Source organism: Eubalaena glacialis, unplaced genomic scaffold, assembly GCF_028564815.1.
Source record: "Eubalaena glacialis isolate mEubGla1 unplaced genomic scaffold, mEubGla1.1.hap2.+ XY scaffold_474, whole genome shotgun sequence".
Taxonomy (NCBI): Eukaryota; Metazoa; Chordata; class Mammalia; order Artiodactyla; family Balaenidae; genus Eubalaena; species Eubalaena glacialis.
In genome coordinates this window covers 149,671-165,786 of record NW_026871378.1, presented here as the reverse complement: position 1 = coordinate 165,786, position 16,116 = coordinate 149,671, and the positions used below count along the sequence as shown (strand labels likewise).

Sequence of the window (16,116 nt, the reverse complement as noted above, 5' to 3'; positions counted from 1 at the left end):
GCGCTCCGCCCGTCATCATGGAAGCGGAACCACCAAGCGGGCCGGGGAGGCTCGCTCGAGATCCGACCCCGCGCCTCGGCCACCAGCTCCCGCGCCCGCCGCCTCCCGCGCGCTCCCGCTGCGCCCCTGGCCCGGGCCGCGGTGACCCCGGAGCCCAGCGCAGCCAACCCGGCCTCTCCGTCCCGCCGCGCACGGGGCTGCGCACTCGGGCCGCGGCTCCAGCGGGGTCCCCCGCAACCCCTCCGTGCGGCGGACGGAGGGGGGCGCCTGCCCGGCTCCGATCAGCTTTGCATTCGGGGGCGACAGGTCTCCGGGTCAAAGGCACTCCCTGAAGCCCGAGGAGCGCCGCTCCCGCCCTCCTGCGTCCTCCCGCGGGTCGGCCTCCGTGCACGAGCCCCGGCCCCGCCACGACAGCGCGGCGGAAACGACACGCGAGTTCCGGGCGCTGCTCCTCCCGAGCTGTCCCGCGCGCCGCCCCGGGGAGGGGACAGTCGCCGCCCTGCGGGCCCGGCCGGAGGGCGCACTCACCTGGCGTCGGGGAGCCGCCGGGGGCCAGCAGTGCGGCGCTCAACACGGACGCGGCCAGCAGCAGCGCGGCCAGCGCACGGCCCGCGCTCCCCGCCCCGCTCATGCCGCCCGCTGCCCCCGCGCCGCCGCCGCCGCCACGCTCCCGGGACCCACGTTCCTCGACCGCAAACGGCCGCGCTCCCGTCATCCCCCGGCGCACGGCCCCACGGGCGGTGCGCGAGCCACCGCGGGGGCGGAGCGGGGGCGGAGCGGGGGCGGGTCTTCCGGTGGAGGGGGAGCTCACCGCGCCTGGAGCAGCTGCGCAGGGTTTTGGTTTTTTGGGGGGGTTTTTTTTTGTACTGGGAGAGACGCGTCGCGTCGGGAAGAGAGGGCCCCGCAGGCCCCGAGCCGCCGCTCCACGGTCCCTCACCACCCGCGGAGCGACATTCCGCTGAATCCCTGCGTCCAGCCATTCGCCATACAAACGGGTGTTAGTGTCCTCTGTCCCCTGCTCTGAGTCCCAGCCCCCAAGGCGTTTGCTACCCAGAGGGAGATTTGCGACATAAAAGCCATAAAAGCCACCGTGTGTTACCACCACTTGGAAGAGCTGGTTGCCAGTCCCGGATGAAGTTAAAGGCGCGCAGGCACGATGACCCCGCGGTTACACTCCTAGCTTTGCGCCCGGGGAAACTATCATACGTATGAAGGGCAGACCCAGTCATGCTTGAGGCAGAGTGGTTTGAAACTGCAAAAACCTGTAAATGATCTAAATGTCCATCAGTGGAGAAAATGGATGAATTGTGGTGTAATGCATACAGCAGTAGAAATGATCTAGACTTACCTGTGTCCACACGGATGAATCTCAAAAATAAGGCTGAGGGGGAAATGCAAGTTGCAGAAATATCTTTGTAATATCATACATAAAGGGTAAAGCCAAGCAAAATAGATACGTTGTTTAGGCTTATATGCATGTGTAGTAAAAGTATAAAGATACATATGGAAAGTTAAACACTGAATTTAAGCCGTGGTTGGGAATAGCTAGGAGGCACAATGTTGAGGGCCAGCTTCACAGTGGGCTTCAGCCAGCGAAGTGATTGCTTAGGTAGGGTGATAGATTTATGGGTGCGCTCTATATTATTTTTTATACTTCTCTATGTTGAATGACTTGATAACTTTGTAAAGCTACAATACAGTGTGGTGAGTGCTATGTTCATAGAAGGACAAGATGCTAAGATAGCATTTGATGGAAGCACCTAAGCTAGTCTGGGAAGCCTCCCAGGAGGACTGACATTTAAACTGAGTCCTGAGGGATGTGAGCCAGGAGAAGGGAAGAAGAGCGTTCCTAACAGAAGGAACAGCCTTTGCAAAGGCTCAGAGAAAGCACGTCTCACTGCAGGAACTGAAAGAGACCCAGTGTGAGTGAAGCAGAATTCTGTGAGGGGAAGGAGGAGACAGGAGGTGAGCCTGACAATAGGGTTGAGTTTAGGCTTCTTCTTAAGAACAGTAGGAAGCTGTTGAAGAGTTTTAGGGTGGAGATAATGTTCAGGAAAGTCATGGTCATGAACTATCTAATAAAGGTCAGTCACATGGGTTTTCTCAGAGAAAACAAACCTCTGTGCCTGAAGGTCAGGAAGAAGTTCAGTGACTCCTTTTTTCCTCCTTGCCCGGCCCCACTGTTCAAAATTCCAGGAGTTGAGGGACACTGGTGTATAAGTAGTATGACAAGACCATCGCCAACTAGACATCTGCTGTCCAACAGCTTCTCTGGTCCCCACAAAACCAGAATGGGCCACAGGGCCCCTTGGGTAGGTGTGCCCTTCTCTGCTTCCTTTTCGAGGATGGCTCTTTCAGCTCTGTCACAATCCTCCGTGCCCAGAAGAATCTGGAATTCCTGTCTTAGGGCTGAGCATGGCTGGTCCCTCTACCTAGAACACCCTTCCCCCGACACCTCACAGACCCTCCCTCACTTCAGGTCTCAGCTCACCTGTTACCTTCTTCCCCAATACCCCTATTTAAAACATTCTCTATCCCTATGTCCTGCTATATCTGCTTTGTTTTCTTCATTCTACTCATCTCTACCTGACATTATAACGTGTATTTGTTTTTCTGCTTCCCTTGCACTAGAATGTAAGATCCATGAAGGCAAAGAGTTTGTCCTGAGGGCAAGAACCTTCTCTGTTAAGCTATAATGCACAATAAACAGACACCTAGTCTTGTGGCTTATTTCAGCAAAACTTCATGTCTTGCTCACATTCATGTCCAGTGCTTCGTCTCAGCAGGAGCTTCTACCATGACTGCAGCCGTGGAGAAATGATGTAGCAAATCCTACACTGGCTCCTGCCCAACAGAGATGCCTGTGACTGGCATTCACTGGCCAAAGCAGGTCATATGATTCCAATGTGACAAACACATGCAGAAATAAAATTGGACAAAATTCAACATCTATTCAACTCTCAACAAAATAGGAATAGAAGGCAACTTCCTCAATCTGATAAACGGCATCTATGAAAAACTTAACAGCTAATATGACACTTGAAAGACAATATTTTTTGCCTAGAATCAAGAACAAGGCAAGGATATCTGCCCTTACCACTTCTACTCAACACTGTCCTGGAGGTCCCAGTCAGTGCAATAAGGCAAGAAAAAGAAATTAAAAGCACATAAATTGGCTTTGTTCAAACATGACATGATTATATATGTGTAAAATCTTAAGGAACCTACAAAATAAAAGCTGCTAGAACTTAAAAGTGAATTTAGCAAGGTCACTAAGTTCAAAGTCAATATACAAATAGATTGTATTTTTATAACCTAGACATAAACAAAATGAACTTTGAAATTTTTAAAATAGCATTTACAGTAAGTTTTTAAAATGAATACGTAAGTAAATTTAACAAAATATATATAAGCAATGGATAAACATGGATGGATCTCATAAACATTACACTGAACGAAAGAAGACAGACTCAAAAAGGTATATACCATACTGCATGATTCCAACTACATGAAACTCTGGAAAAGAAATTCTAATCTTTCTAAGAATAAAGCAGAGAGTCATTGCCTGGAGCCAGCAGTGGAGAAAGGATTGAATGGGATGGGGCACATAGGAAATTCCAGAAGAGATAGAAATTCATTGTGTTTTATCTGTAGGGGTGGTGACACAAGTATATAAATGTATCAAAACTCATTGAAATGAATACTTTAAATGGTTGCATTTTATTATATATAAATTGAGTTTCTCCCTTGGGAAATCGCCATGGATGGGGTGCCATGTACAGATGTAGCACACACAACGCAGCAAATTTGAAGCAGAGTTATTCAAGAGTTATTTTGGAAATGCTGAGTTTGAGATGTTCTTTGGAGAAATGTCTATTCATTTCACTGGATGGTTTGTGGGGTTTTTGCTGAGTTGTAGAAGTTCTGTATATATACTGGATATTGATCACGCATCAGATATATGATTTGCAAATAACATTGATATAAAAGTCAGGAGAGTTAAGTATTTGGGGAAAATCAGTACTTAGGTGGCAAGTGAAATGGTGAAAGAGGATGAGATTACCCAGGTAGTGTGTGTAGGGCTGATAATGGAAACCAGGAGCTGGGGGTGGGCAGAGACTGAGCGGAAGAAGCCAGAGGGGTGGGAGAAAGCTAGGGGGTGGGAAGCCACAGCAGTCAAGGGGTATTTCAAAAAGGAAAGGACTGAAAAGTGCACATTAAATTTAGCCATTAGTGACCTGGTGACAGCAGTTTCAGGGCAGTAGTAGTAACAAAGGTCAGACTGCAGTGGGTGGAGGGGTCAAAGGAATACAAAGAATCGTAGACATTTCAACAAATTGTTCTGGGACAACTGGATAGGCATATGCAAAAGAGTGAAGCTGGACCCTTACTTTACACCATATGCAAAAATTAACTCAGTACTTTAATGTAAGAGTCAAAACTATAAAACTATTGGAAGAAAACATAGGGGTTCATCTTCATGACCTTGGATTTGGCCTTGGATTCTTTGTTACTCAAAAGCATGACTAACAAAAGAAAAATATAGTCAAATTGGGCTTCATCAAAATTTTAAACTTTTGTTTTTTAAAAGACACTGTCAATAAAGTAAAAAGACAACTCAGAGGATGGGAGAAAATATTTGCAAATCATACATCTGATAAGGAACTTGTATACAGAATATATAAAGAACTCCTACTCAACGGCAACAAAAACCAAACAACTTGATTCAACAATGGGCAAAGAGGGGGCGGAGTCAAGATGGCGGACTAGGAGGACGTCGAATTTGTGTCTCCTCACAACTAGGGCACCTACCAGGCACGAGAGGGGGACCACGGACACCTAAGGGGATGGGAGAGACCCCCAGCAACCAGGTAGGATGTGGGGCTTGGGGGAAGTGAAGGGAGAGGAGAAGCGGAGGCGGGATGGGACTGGCCCACCTAAGGGGTGGCTGGGGGATGGGAAGGGATCCCGCACCTGAAGGGGGAAATTGGGGGACTATTGGGAGGGCAGAGGATCAAAAGGGAGCATGGCCAAGTTTCCCCTGCCCACTAGGGCCCCCGGGAACCTGCTGAGATCCCCGGCCTGATCCTCTGCCCACCGAGGCCCTCTCCAGCTGCGCGGGTCCTGAGGGAGTGGGAGGGACGGAAGGGGGAGCAAAATATAGGCTGGACCTACAGGACGGGCACCCCTGAGGGGTGGCTGGGGGAGGGGAGGACTTCCTACAGCCAGTGGGACCCACCCATGGTTAGGGGTCCAGCGTCGATGGGGGAGACCCTGGGGGAGATGGCAGGGGAGGGGCGTGAAGGAACAGAAGGGAATGGGGCTAGTGCTTTCCCTGTCCACTTAGGCACCGGGGAACCTGTTGGTCTCCTGGGCCTAATCCTCTGACCTTGGAGCCCAAGCCCCGCCCCTACACCCCCACCCAGGGCCCCACCTCTACATTCGGAGACCCCCTCTGAGAACCCCTCCAATGCGCTGGGCCTAAACTCCACCCACACACCCTCACTCAGGTTGCTACCTCCTAACTCAGGAACCCCACACCCCAGAGGCCCTCCTTTCCACATGCTGCCTCTCCCCTTCTGCGCAGGTCCTAAGCAGAGGCCCTGCCCACACTTGAGCATTTCACTGCCTAGGCCCCGCCCCATGCTCAGATGTCACCCACCCACCCACCTAGGTCCTGCCCCACCCAAAACCCTGCCCCTGCCTAAGTTCCAGCCCCCGCCTAAACCCCGCCCACATAGCCAAGGCTTTTTTTTTCCTCTTTTACATTTTCCTGTTTTACCTTGTTGATTCATTATTGTTGATCCTTTTATATTTTTATTTTTCCTAAAAAATCTTTTATTTTTCTAATTTTATTTTATCCTTTATACTTTGTTATTGTTCTCTCCTTCTGGCTTGTTTCCGACCCCCCCTTTTTTTTTTCTTTTTTTCTGTTGTGGCTTTATTTTACCATGTTGCAGTTGTTTCAGTTATAGTTTTATTTTTCCTAATATAATTTTTATCTTTCTAATTCTATTTTGTTTTTTATTCTTTGATATTGTACTGCTCCTCCTTTTCTTTCTTCCTTTTTTTTTTTCTTTTTTACTGTGCCACGAAGGTTGTGGGATCTTGGTTCCTGGGCCAGAGGTCGGGCCCGAGCTCCTGTGGTGGGAGCTCCAGGTCCAAACCACTGGACTAACAGAGAACCGCAGACCGCATGGAATATCAATCGGAGTGAAGCCTCCCAGAGGTGCTCATCTCAGCACCAAGAGCCGGCTCTATCCAACTGCCTGCAAACTCCAGTACTGGACACCTCAGGCCAAACAACCAGTAAGACAGGAATACAGCACCACCCATCAAAAAAAAGAAACGACAAAAAAATATGTTCCAGACAAAGGAGCAAGGTAAAAACCTACAAGACCAAATAAATGAAGATGAAACAGGCAACCTACCTGAAAAAGAATTCAGAGTAATGATAGTAAAAATGATCCAAAATCTCGGAAACAGAATGGAGAAAACACAAGAAACATTTAACAAGGATCTAGAAGAACTAAAGAGCAAACAAACAATGATGAACAACAAAATTACTGAAATTAAAAATACTCTAGAAGGGATCAATAACAGAATAACTGAGGCAGAAGAACGGATAAGTGAGCTGGAAGATAAAATGGTGGAAATAACTGCCAGGGAGCAGAATAAAGAAAAAAGAATGAAAGGAATCGAGGACATTCTCAGAGACCTCTGGGACAACATTAAACGCACCAACATTCGAATTGTAGGGGTCCCAGAAGAAGAAGAGAGAAAGAAAGTGTCTGAGAAAATATTTAAAGAGATTATAGTCGAAAACTTCCCTAACACGGGAAAAGAAATAGTCTATCAAGTCCAGGAAGCACAGAGAGTCCCATACAGGATAAACCAAAAGAGAAACAGGCTGAGACACATATTAATCAAACTATCAAAAATTAAATACAATGAAAAAATATTAAAAGCAGCGAGGGAAAAGCAACAAATAACATACAGGGAATCCCCATAAGGTTAATAGCTGATTTTTCAGCAGAAACTCTGCAAGCCAGAAGGGAGTGGCAGCACACATTTAAAGTGATGAAAGGGAAAAACCTAAAACCAACATTACACTACCCAGCAAGGATCTCATTCAGATTCGACAGAGAAATTAAAACCTTTACAGACAAGCAAAAGCTAAGAGAATTCAGAACCACCAAACCAGCTTTACAACAAAGGCTAAAGAAACTTCTTTAGGCAGGAAACACAAGAGAAGGAAAAGACCTACAAAAACAAACCCAAAACAATTAAGAAAACGGTAATAGGAACATACATATCAATAATTACCTTAAATGTAAATGGATTAAATGCTCCAACCAAAAGACATAGACTGGCTGAATGGATAAAAAACAAGACCCCATATATATGCTGTCTACAAGAGACCCACTTTAGACCTAGGGACACATACAGACTGAAAGTGAGGGGATGGAAAAAGATATTCCATGCAAATGGAAATCAAAAGAAAGCTAGAGTAACAATTCTCATATAAGACAAAATAGACCTTAAAGTAAAGACTATTACAAGAGACAAAGAAGGACACTACATAATGATCAAGGGATCAATCCAAGAAAAAGATATAACAATTCTAAATATTTATGCACCCAACAGAGGAGCACCTCAGTGCCATAAAAGGGGAAATTGACAGTAACACAATCATAGTAGGGGACTTTAAATTTTTTTTTTTTATTATCTTTCAACAAACACTTGTGTCAAGGGCTGACTTTCAATAGATTGCACCGAGGGAGTTGCTCTGTTACATATGAAACCCTGACCCAGAAGCAGGTGGTCTATGAATGGTTTAGCACCAGGTTCTCCATGAACGTGCGCTGAATAGTAGGGGACATTAACACCCCACTTTCACCAATGGACAGATCATCCAAAATGAAAATAAATAAGGAAACACAAGCTTTAAATGACACATTAAACAAGATGGACTTAATTGACATTTATAGGACATTCCATCCAAAAACAACAGAGTACACTTTCTTCTCAAGTGCTCATGGAACATTCTCCAGGATAGACCATATCTTGGGTCACAAATCAAACCTTGGCAAATTTAAGAAAATTGAAATACTATCAAGTATCTTTTCCAACCACAACTCTATGAGACTAGATATTAATTACAGGAAAAAAAACTGTAAGAAATACAAACACATGGAGGCTAAACAATATGCTACTAAATAACCAGGAGATCACTGAAGAAATCAAAGAGGAAATCAAAAAATATCTAGAAACAAATGACAATGAAAACACGACGATGCAAAACCTATGGGAGGCAGCAAAAGCAGTTCTAAGAGGGAAGTTTATAGCAATACAACCCTACCTCAAGAAACAAGAAAAATCTCAAATAAACAACCTAACCTTACACCTAAAGCAATTAGAGAAAGAAGAGCAAAAAAACCCCAAAGTTAGCAGAAAGAAAGAAATCATAAAGATCAGATCAGAAATAAATGAAGAAAACAATAGCAAAAAATCAATAAAACTAAATGCTGGTCCTTTGAGAAGATAAACAAAATTGATAAACCATTAGCCAGACTCAAGAAAAAAAGGGAGAAGACTCAAATCAACAGAATTAGAAATGAAAAAGGAGAAGTAACAACTGACACTGCAGAAATACAAAGGATCATGAGAGATTACTACAAGCAACTATATGCCAATGAAATGGACAACCTGGAAGAAATGGACAAATTCTTAGAAAAGCACGACCTTCCGAGACTGAACCAGGAAGAAATAGAAAATATAAACAGACCAATCACAAACACTGAAAATGAAACTGTGATTAAAAATCTTCCAACAAACAAAAGCCCAGGACCAGATGGCTTCACAGGCAAATTCTATCAAACATTTAGAGAAGAGCTAACACCTATCCTTCTCAAACTCTTCCACAATATAGCAGAGGGAGGAACACTCCCAAACTTATTCTACGAGGCCACCATCACCCTGACACCAAAACCAGACAAAGATGTCACCAAAAAAGAAAACTAAAGGCCAATATCTCTCATGAACATAAATGCAAAAATCCTCAACAAAATACTGGCAAACAGAATCCAACAGTACATTAAAAGGATCATACACCATGATCAAGTGGGGTTTATCCCAGGAATGCAAGGTTTCTTCAATATACACAAAGCAATCAATGTGATACACCATGTTAAAAAACTGAATGATAAAAACCATATGATAATCTCAATAAATGCAGAAAAAGCTTTTGATAAAATTCAACACCCATTTATGATAAAAACTCTCCAGAAAGTAGGCATAGAGGGAAACTACCTCAACATAATAAAGGCCATATATGACAAACCCACAGCCAACATTGTTCTCAATGGTGAAAAACTGAAACCATTTCCTCTAAGATCAGAAACAAGACAAGGTTGCCCACTCTCACCACTATTATTCAACATTGTTTTGGAAGTTTTAGCCACAGCAATCAGAGAAGAAAAAGAAATAAAAGGAATCCAAATTGGAAAAGAAGAAGTAAAACTGTCACTGTTTGCAGATGTCATGATACTTTTTACATAGACAATCCTAAAGATGCTACCAGAAAACTACTAGAGCTAATCAATGAATTTGGTAGAGTAGCAGGGTACAAAATTAATGCACAGAAATCTCTTGCATTCCTATAAACTAATGATGAAAAATCTGAAAGAGAAATTAAGGGAACACTCCCATTTACCATTGCAACAAAAATAAAATACCTAGTAATAAACCTACCTAAGGAGACAAAAAACCTGTATGCAGAAAACTATAAGATGCTGATGAAAGAAATTAAAGATGATACAAACAGATGGAGAGATATACCATGTTCTTGGATTGGAAGAATCAACATTGTGAAAATGACTATAACCTCCAAAGCAATCTACATATTCAATGCAATCCCTGTAAAACTACCAATGGCATTTTTCACAGAACTAGAACCAAAAATTGCACGATTTGTATGGAAACACAAAAGACCCCGAATAGCCAAAGCAATCTTGAGAAAGAAAAACGGAGCTGGAGGAATCAAGCTCCCAGACTTCAGACTATACTGCAAAGCTACAGTAATCAAGACAGTATGGTACTGGCACAGAAACAGAAATATAGATCAATGGAACAGGATAGAAAGCCCAGAGATAAACCCACGCACATATGGTCACCTTATCTTTGATAAAGGAGGAAAGAGAATACAATGGAAAAAAGACAGCCTCTTCAATAAGCGGTGCTGGGAAAACTGGACAGGTACTTTAGTCCTGCTTGAAGGTAAAGAATGTGGACTTTAAAGATGTAAGAGGCACCATTACAAGTCACTAGGAAGAGCCTCAAAGAGCAGCTTCTTTGGGCAACAGACAAAGAAGAGACTAGAGTTGTGTGCTGTGGTGTGGGTGTGGTTGAATCGTTCACTGGAGTCACCAGTCAGCCTGGGACGCGTGTGTGACTCTAAAAATTGCTGTTTGAAGATGTGAGAATACAGCGAAGCTCGTTGTGTTCATAATGTACTCCACAATGGCCAGTCCAATTGCTATCCATTTTTTTTTTAAATCTAGAGGCTTAATTGTATGATGTGACAAAATGATGTATGAGAATTAAAACAGTGAAATTCTTTATTTCTGGGTGGAAAGATATACCAGATTAGCTTTATCTGTTTAAAAAAAGACAAAAGTTATCACCAAAACCCCATTTCCCATCTTGCACTGTTTGGATTGAGCTTGGGGGAAGAGATGTTTTTCTTAACTGTCTACTTTGTTTGAACACTTTTTCTGTGGTTCAAGTGCTGTTTTGTGTGTTGGGACCAAACAGTTGTCAATAAACTTTAAAAGCAAGCATCAAACAAACAAACAAACAAAAAACAATGGGCATAGAAAACAAATGAGCAGAGGATCTGAATAGGCCTTTCTCCAAGGAAGATATACAAATAGCCAATAAGGACATGAAAAGATGCTCAATATCATTAGTCATCAGGAAAATACACATCAAATGCACAGTGAGTGCCCTGTTCATGAAGGAACAGGGTAGGCTGTTCACTGGAAGACTTAATACTGTTCATATGTCAATAACACCCAAAAGCAATCTACAGATTCCATGCAATTTTCATCAAAATCCCAATGGTGTGTTTTGCAGATAGAAAAAAACATCTAAAATTTATATGGTCTCACATACTCAATTTCAAAACTTACTACAAAGCTATAGTAATCAAAACAATATGATACTGAGTCATAAAGACAGAGAAATAGACTGAAGGAATAGAATGGAGAACCCAGAAATAAACTCTCACATATAAGGCCAAGTGGTTTTAGACAAGGGTGTCATGACCATTCAATGGGGAAAGTACAGTGTTTTCAACAAGTGATGTTGGGAAAACTGGATAGCAACATGTAAAAAATAAGTTGGACCCTGTATATAAAAGTTAACTCAAAATGGATCCAAGAGCTAACACTATAAGTCTCAGAAGGGAACACTTCATGATAATGGATTTAACAATGATTTCTTGGACATGACACCAAAGCACAGAAAACAAAAGAAAAGATAGATAAATTGGACTTCATCAAAATTAAAAACTTTTGTGCATCAAAGGATACTATCAACAGTGAAAAGGCAACCATGGAATGGCAGAAGATATTTGCATATCATATATCTGATAAGGGATTGATATCCAGTATTTATAAAGAGCATCTACAACTTAACAAAATCAAACAACCTGATTCAAAAATGGGCAGGGGACTTGAATAGATATTTCTCCAAAGATATACAAATGGCCAATAAACACATGAAAAGATGCCCAACATCACTAACCATTAGGGAAATACAAATCAAAACCACAATAAAATACCACTTCACATCCATTAGAAAGCTACTATTGAAAAAAAAAAGAAAACAAAAGAAAAAAGGGAAATAACGAGTGCTGATGAGGATGTGGAGAAATTGGAACCCTTGTGTAATTGCTGGTGGGAATGTAAAATGGTACAGCCACTGTAGAAAACAGTATGGCGGTTCCTCAAAAAATCAAACATAAAATTACCACATAATCTAGGAATTCCACTTTTGGGTATATGCCCAAAAGAATTTAAAGCAGGGACTCAGAACAGATATTTGTACACCCATGTTCATAGCAGCATTATGGTGGCTGCCAGGCACTTGGGGTGGGAGCGGGGCGGGTTGGTGAATATGGGGAGTTAGTGTTGAATGGATAAAGAGTTTCCCTCGAGGAAGATGAAAAAGTTCTGAAGATGGACGGTAGTGGTGGTTGCACAACACCGTGAATGTACTTAATGCCACTGAACTGCACACTTAAATATAGTAAATTTTATTTATATTTTACTATAATTTAAAAAGTGGGAAAACCACTCTAGAAGAAAGTTATTGTCATTTCCTATTTCACATATAAGAAATAGAGCCTCTGTGAGACTGATTTTAACAGTAAGGACACTCAAATTCCAAGTATCAGAAGCCTCATCTAAAAATATATAAAAGTAAACCCACCCCAAAGAAAAACCATCATCAGATACCACTTCCCACCCATTAGGAGAGTTATGATCAAAAGGATAATGTAGAGAAATCAGAACCCTCCTACATTGCTGATGGGAATGTAAAAGTGCAGATGCTTTGAAAAATAGTCTGTTTAATGGCAGTTCCTCAAATGATTAAACCTAGAGTTACCAAAAGACCCAATAGTTCCATTCCTGGGTATATAAGAAGAGAAATGAAAACACAAATGCTTATATCAGCATTATTCATAATAGCCCAAAGTGGAAACAACCCAAATGTCCATCAGTGGACTAAGGGATAAAACAAAATGCAGTATTTATCCATGCACTGGAATGTTACTCAGCTCTAAAGAGGAATGAAGTACTGATACATGCTACAGCTTGGATATACCTTGAAAACATTATGCTAAGTGAAAGAAACCAGACACAAAAGTTCACATATTATAGGATTCCATTCATATGAAAGTCCAGAATAGAGAAATCTATACAGATAGAAAGTAGATCAGTGGTTGTTTAGGGCTGGGGTTGGGGGAGGGATGGGAGGATAGGGGATGAGAGCTAATGGGTATCAAGGGTTTTGAGATGATGAAAATGTTCTCAATTTTTTCTCAGCTTTACTGAGGAATAATTGACAAATAAAATTGTATCTATTAACAGAGTACCACATGATGATTTGACATAGTATACTGTGTGAAATCAGGTTATTTAATACATCCATCTCCTCACAGTTACTGTTTTTTGCAGAGACAATGCCTAAGGTCTACTCTTCAAAAACCTAGAGTACACACACATTAACTATAGTCACCATGCTGTACACTAGATTCCCAGAGCTTATCCATCTTACAACTGAAGATTTGTACCCTTTGACTGGAATCTTCCCATCTCCTTCACTCCCCGGCCCCTAGTAACCACCATTCTGTTCTCTTTCTGTGAGTTTAATTTTTTTTTTAAATTCCACAGATAAGTGAGATCATGCGGTATTTATCTTTCTTTGTCTGCCTAATTTCACTTAGCATGATGTCCTCTAGTTTCATACATGCTGTTGCAAATGGCAGGATTTTCTTTTTTCTCATGGCTGAATAATGTTTTTTGTGTATGCGTATTTTCTGTCACACCTTCCTTACACTTAGTTTGCTTTTATATCTTGGCTATTGTGAATAATGCTACAATAAACATAGGAGTGCAAATATCTCTTTGAGAGACTGATTTCACTTACTTCAGATATATTCCCAAATGTGGGATTGCTGGATCATACGGCTCTATTTTAAATTTTTTTTTTTTTTTTTTTTTTGCTTCATTTACAATTTACTAAGCTCTTCCAGTGTTTCAGAGTGACATGGGGATTTCAACTATCTAACATGAATGGGACAAAAGGTGGACTTCGAACATATCAAGCAAATGTCTTGATCGAATCAGACTACTGATATAGTTTTTCAATCTATCTGTAAGAAATGTCGGTCTTCCATCCAGGCGATCTTGTAATTCACAGGGTTGGGGGTGGGGATGTTAATATCCTTAAAGTTGGAGAGGAATAGGCCCGTGTTATGCTGGTTACACTATCTCATACTGGTTATTTGTTATGGCGTGAGAGAGGCAGTAGGCTAGAGAGATTCCAATCAGCTGGAAGCAAGCAACTCCAAAAGAAATTCCCGCAACAACTCCCATTTCTGACTCTATAATGGTCATCACCTTTATAAAACAACCTTCATTGTTTACTTTATCTGCATCTCTCTGAGAACAACCTTCAAGTTTACAGCAGCTCTTGGGAAATCCTTTTTCTGAGTAATAATTAGTATCCTTCCAATCTCTATAGTCGGTGACACCACAACAATGCAACGTATTTTGGATCTTGTCTACTGCATCGCTTCTATAATCTCCCGTAGTGTTATATTGCTTTAAAGCTTTCTCATAATTATTCTTAAAGCTGTTCTTAATCTCATGTCTGAAAACAAATCCTACGATGGCAGCGACCAGTTCAACCAAAAAAATGAGAGTCAGAAACATTGCATACAGTTTTAGCATCCATGCAGAAGCTCGGCAGGTAGCAAAACAGCCGAAGGTGCCCAAAAGAATAATGACAGTGCCAGTGCCAATGGGCACGAAGGGGACATTGGTGGCCTTCTCATTTAAAAGGGAAAAATAATTCTCTAGGCTCACCTTGCCCCAAATGCCAACAGCAAGAAGGATAACACCAGTGATCCAGAAGATGAATGTGTAGATCAAGAGGACGCTCTTGAAACAAGTGATGACCGGTTTGGTCTGCAACCTCCGAGACGGGGACGCCATGACTAGCCCGAGACCCTGCCCCGCCGCGCCAGGCGATCGGAACAGAGTGAGCGAGGCTATTTTAAATTTTTTTGAGGAACCTCTATACTGCTTTCCATAATGGCTGTACCAGCTTACATTCCTACCAACAGTGCACAATTTCTCCCCAGCCTGGACAACACTTGTTATCTGTTGTCTTTTTTATAAAAGCCATATTAACAGGTGTGAGGTGATATCTCATTGTAGTTTTGATTTGCATTTCCCTGGTGATTAGTGATGTTGAGTACTTTTTATGTACCTGTTGGCCATTTGTATGTCTGCTCTGGAAGAATGTCTATTCTGCCCATTTTAAAATTGAATTATTTGTTTCTTTGCTATTGAGTTGCACAAGTTCTTTATATATTTTGGATATTAACCCACCAGATATATTGTTTACAAATATTTTCTCCCATTCCATAGGTTGCCTTTTCATTTTGTTTCCTTTGCGTACAGACACTGTTTAATTTGATGTAGTCCCAGGTGTCTATTTTTGCTTTTGTTGCCTGAGGTTTTGGGTGTCATATAAAAAAATCATTGCTAAGACCAACATCAAGGAGCTTTTTACCTATGTTTTCCTCTAGGAGTTTTACAGTTTCAGGTCTTACATTCTAAGTCTTTTATCCATTTTGAGTTAACTTTTGTGAATGTTATAAAATAGGGGTCCAGTTTGATTCTTTTGCATGTAGATATCCAGTTTTCCAACACCATTATTGAAGAGACTATCCTTTTCCCATTAAGTATTCTTGGCACTCCTGACAAAATCAAGGTTTATAAAAGGCTCTCAGATCTGTTCCATTGGCCTGTGTCTACTTTTAATACCAGTACCATACTTTAGATTTGTAATACAGTACTTTGAAATCAGGAATTGTGATGCCTCCACCTTTGTTCTTCTTTCTCAAGACTGCTTTGGCTATTCAGTCTTTTATGATTCCAAGCAAATTTTAGGACTGTTTTTCCTATTTCTGTGAAAAATGTCATTGGAATTTTGATAGGGATTGCACTGAATCTGCAGACTGTCTTTGGTGGTATGGACATTTTAACAATATTAATTCTTCCAGTCCATAAACATGGGCTAGCCTTCCATTCATTTGCGTCTCCCTCATTTTTACATCACTGTCTTATAGCTTTCAGCATATATATCTTTCATCTTCTTGGTTAAATTTATTCTTAAATATTGTTTTTAATGCTATTGTAAATAGAATTGTTTTTTAAATTTCTATTTCTGATAATTTGTTGTTAACATATAGAAAAGCAACTGATTTTTGTATATTGATTTTGTATCCTTCAACCTCATTGAATTCATGTATTAGTT

General features: G+C 41.7%; 2 protein-coding genes across 3 annotated transcripts in view; both read right to left on the bottom strand.

Moving 5' to 3' along the window:
- Positions 1–715, bottom strand: part of LOC133083663 (heparan-alpha-glucosaminide N-acetyltransferase-like) — a 41,505-nt gene extending 40,790 nt beyond the window's left edge. Inside the window, exon 1 of one of the 2 annotated variants that reach the window (XM_061179768.1) lies at positions 529–715. In XM_061179768.1, coding sequence (XP_061035751.1) covers positions 529–715 — 187 coding nt within the window. Of the gene's footprint in view, positions 1–205; positions 390–528 lie in introns of those variants that run through there. The other variant, XM_061179769.1, reaches the window with a different exon arrangement.
- A 13,081-nt stretch (positions 716–13,796) lies between these two features.
- Positions 13,797–14,840, bottom strand: LOC133083664 (tetraspanin-6-like). Its single transcript, XM_061179770.1, has one exon. The coding sequence runs from the start codon at positions 14,784–14,786 to the stop codon at positions 14,052–14,054; it is 735 nt and encodes a 244-aa protein (XP_061035753.1). The 5' UTR covers positions 14,787–14,840; the 3' UTR covers positions 13,797–14,051.
- Between the last annotated feature and the right edge of the window lie 1,276 nt (positions 14,841–16,116).

Excerpts from the sequence above, each read along its gene's own strand:
- LOC133083664 (XM_061179770.1), bottom strand. The coding sequence starts at position 14,786 with ATGGCGTCCCCGTCTCGGAGGTTGCAGACCAAACCGGTCATCACTTGT.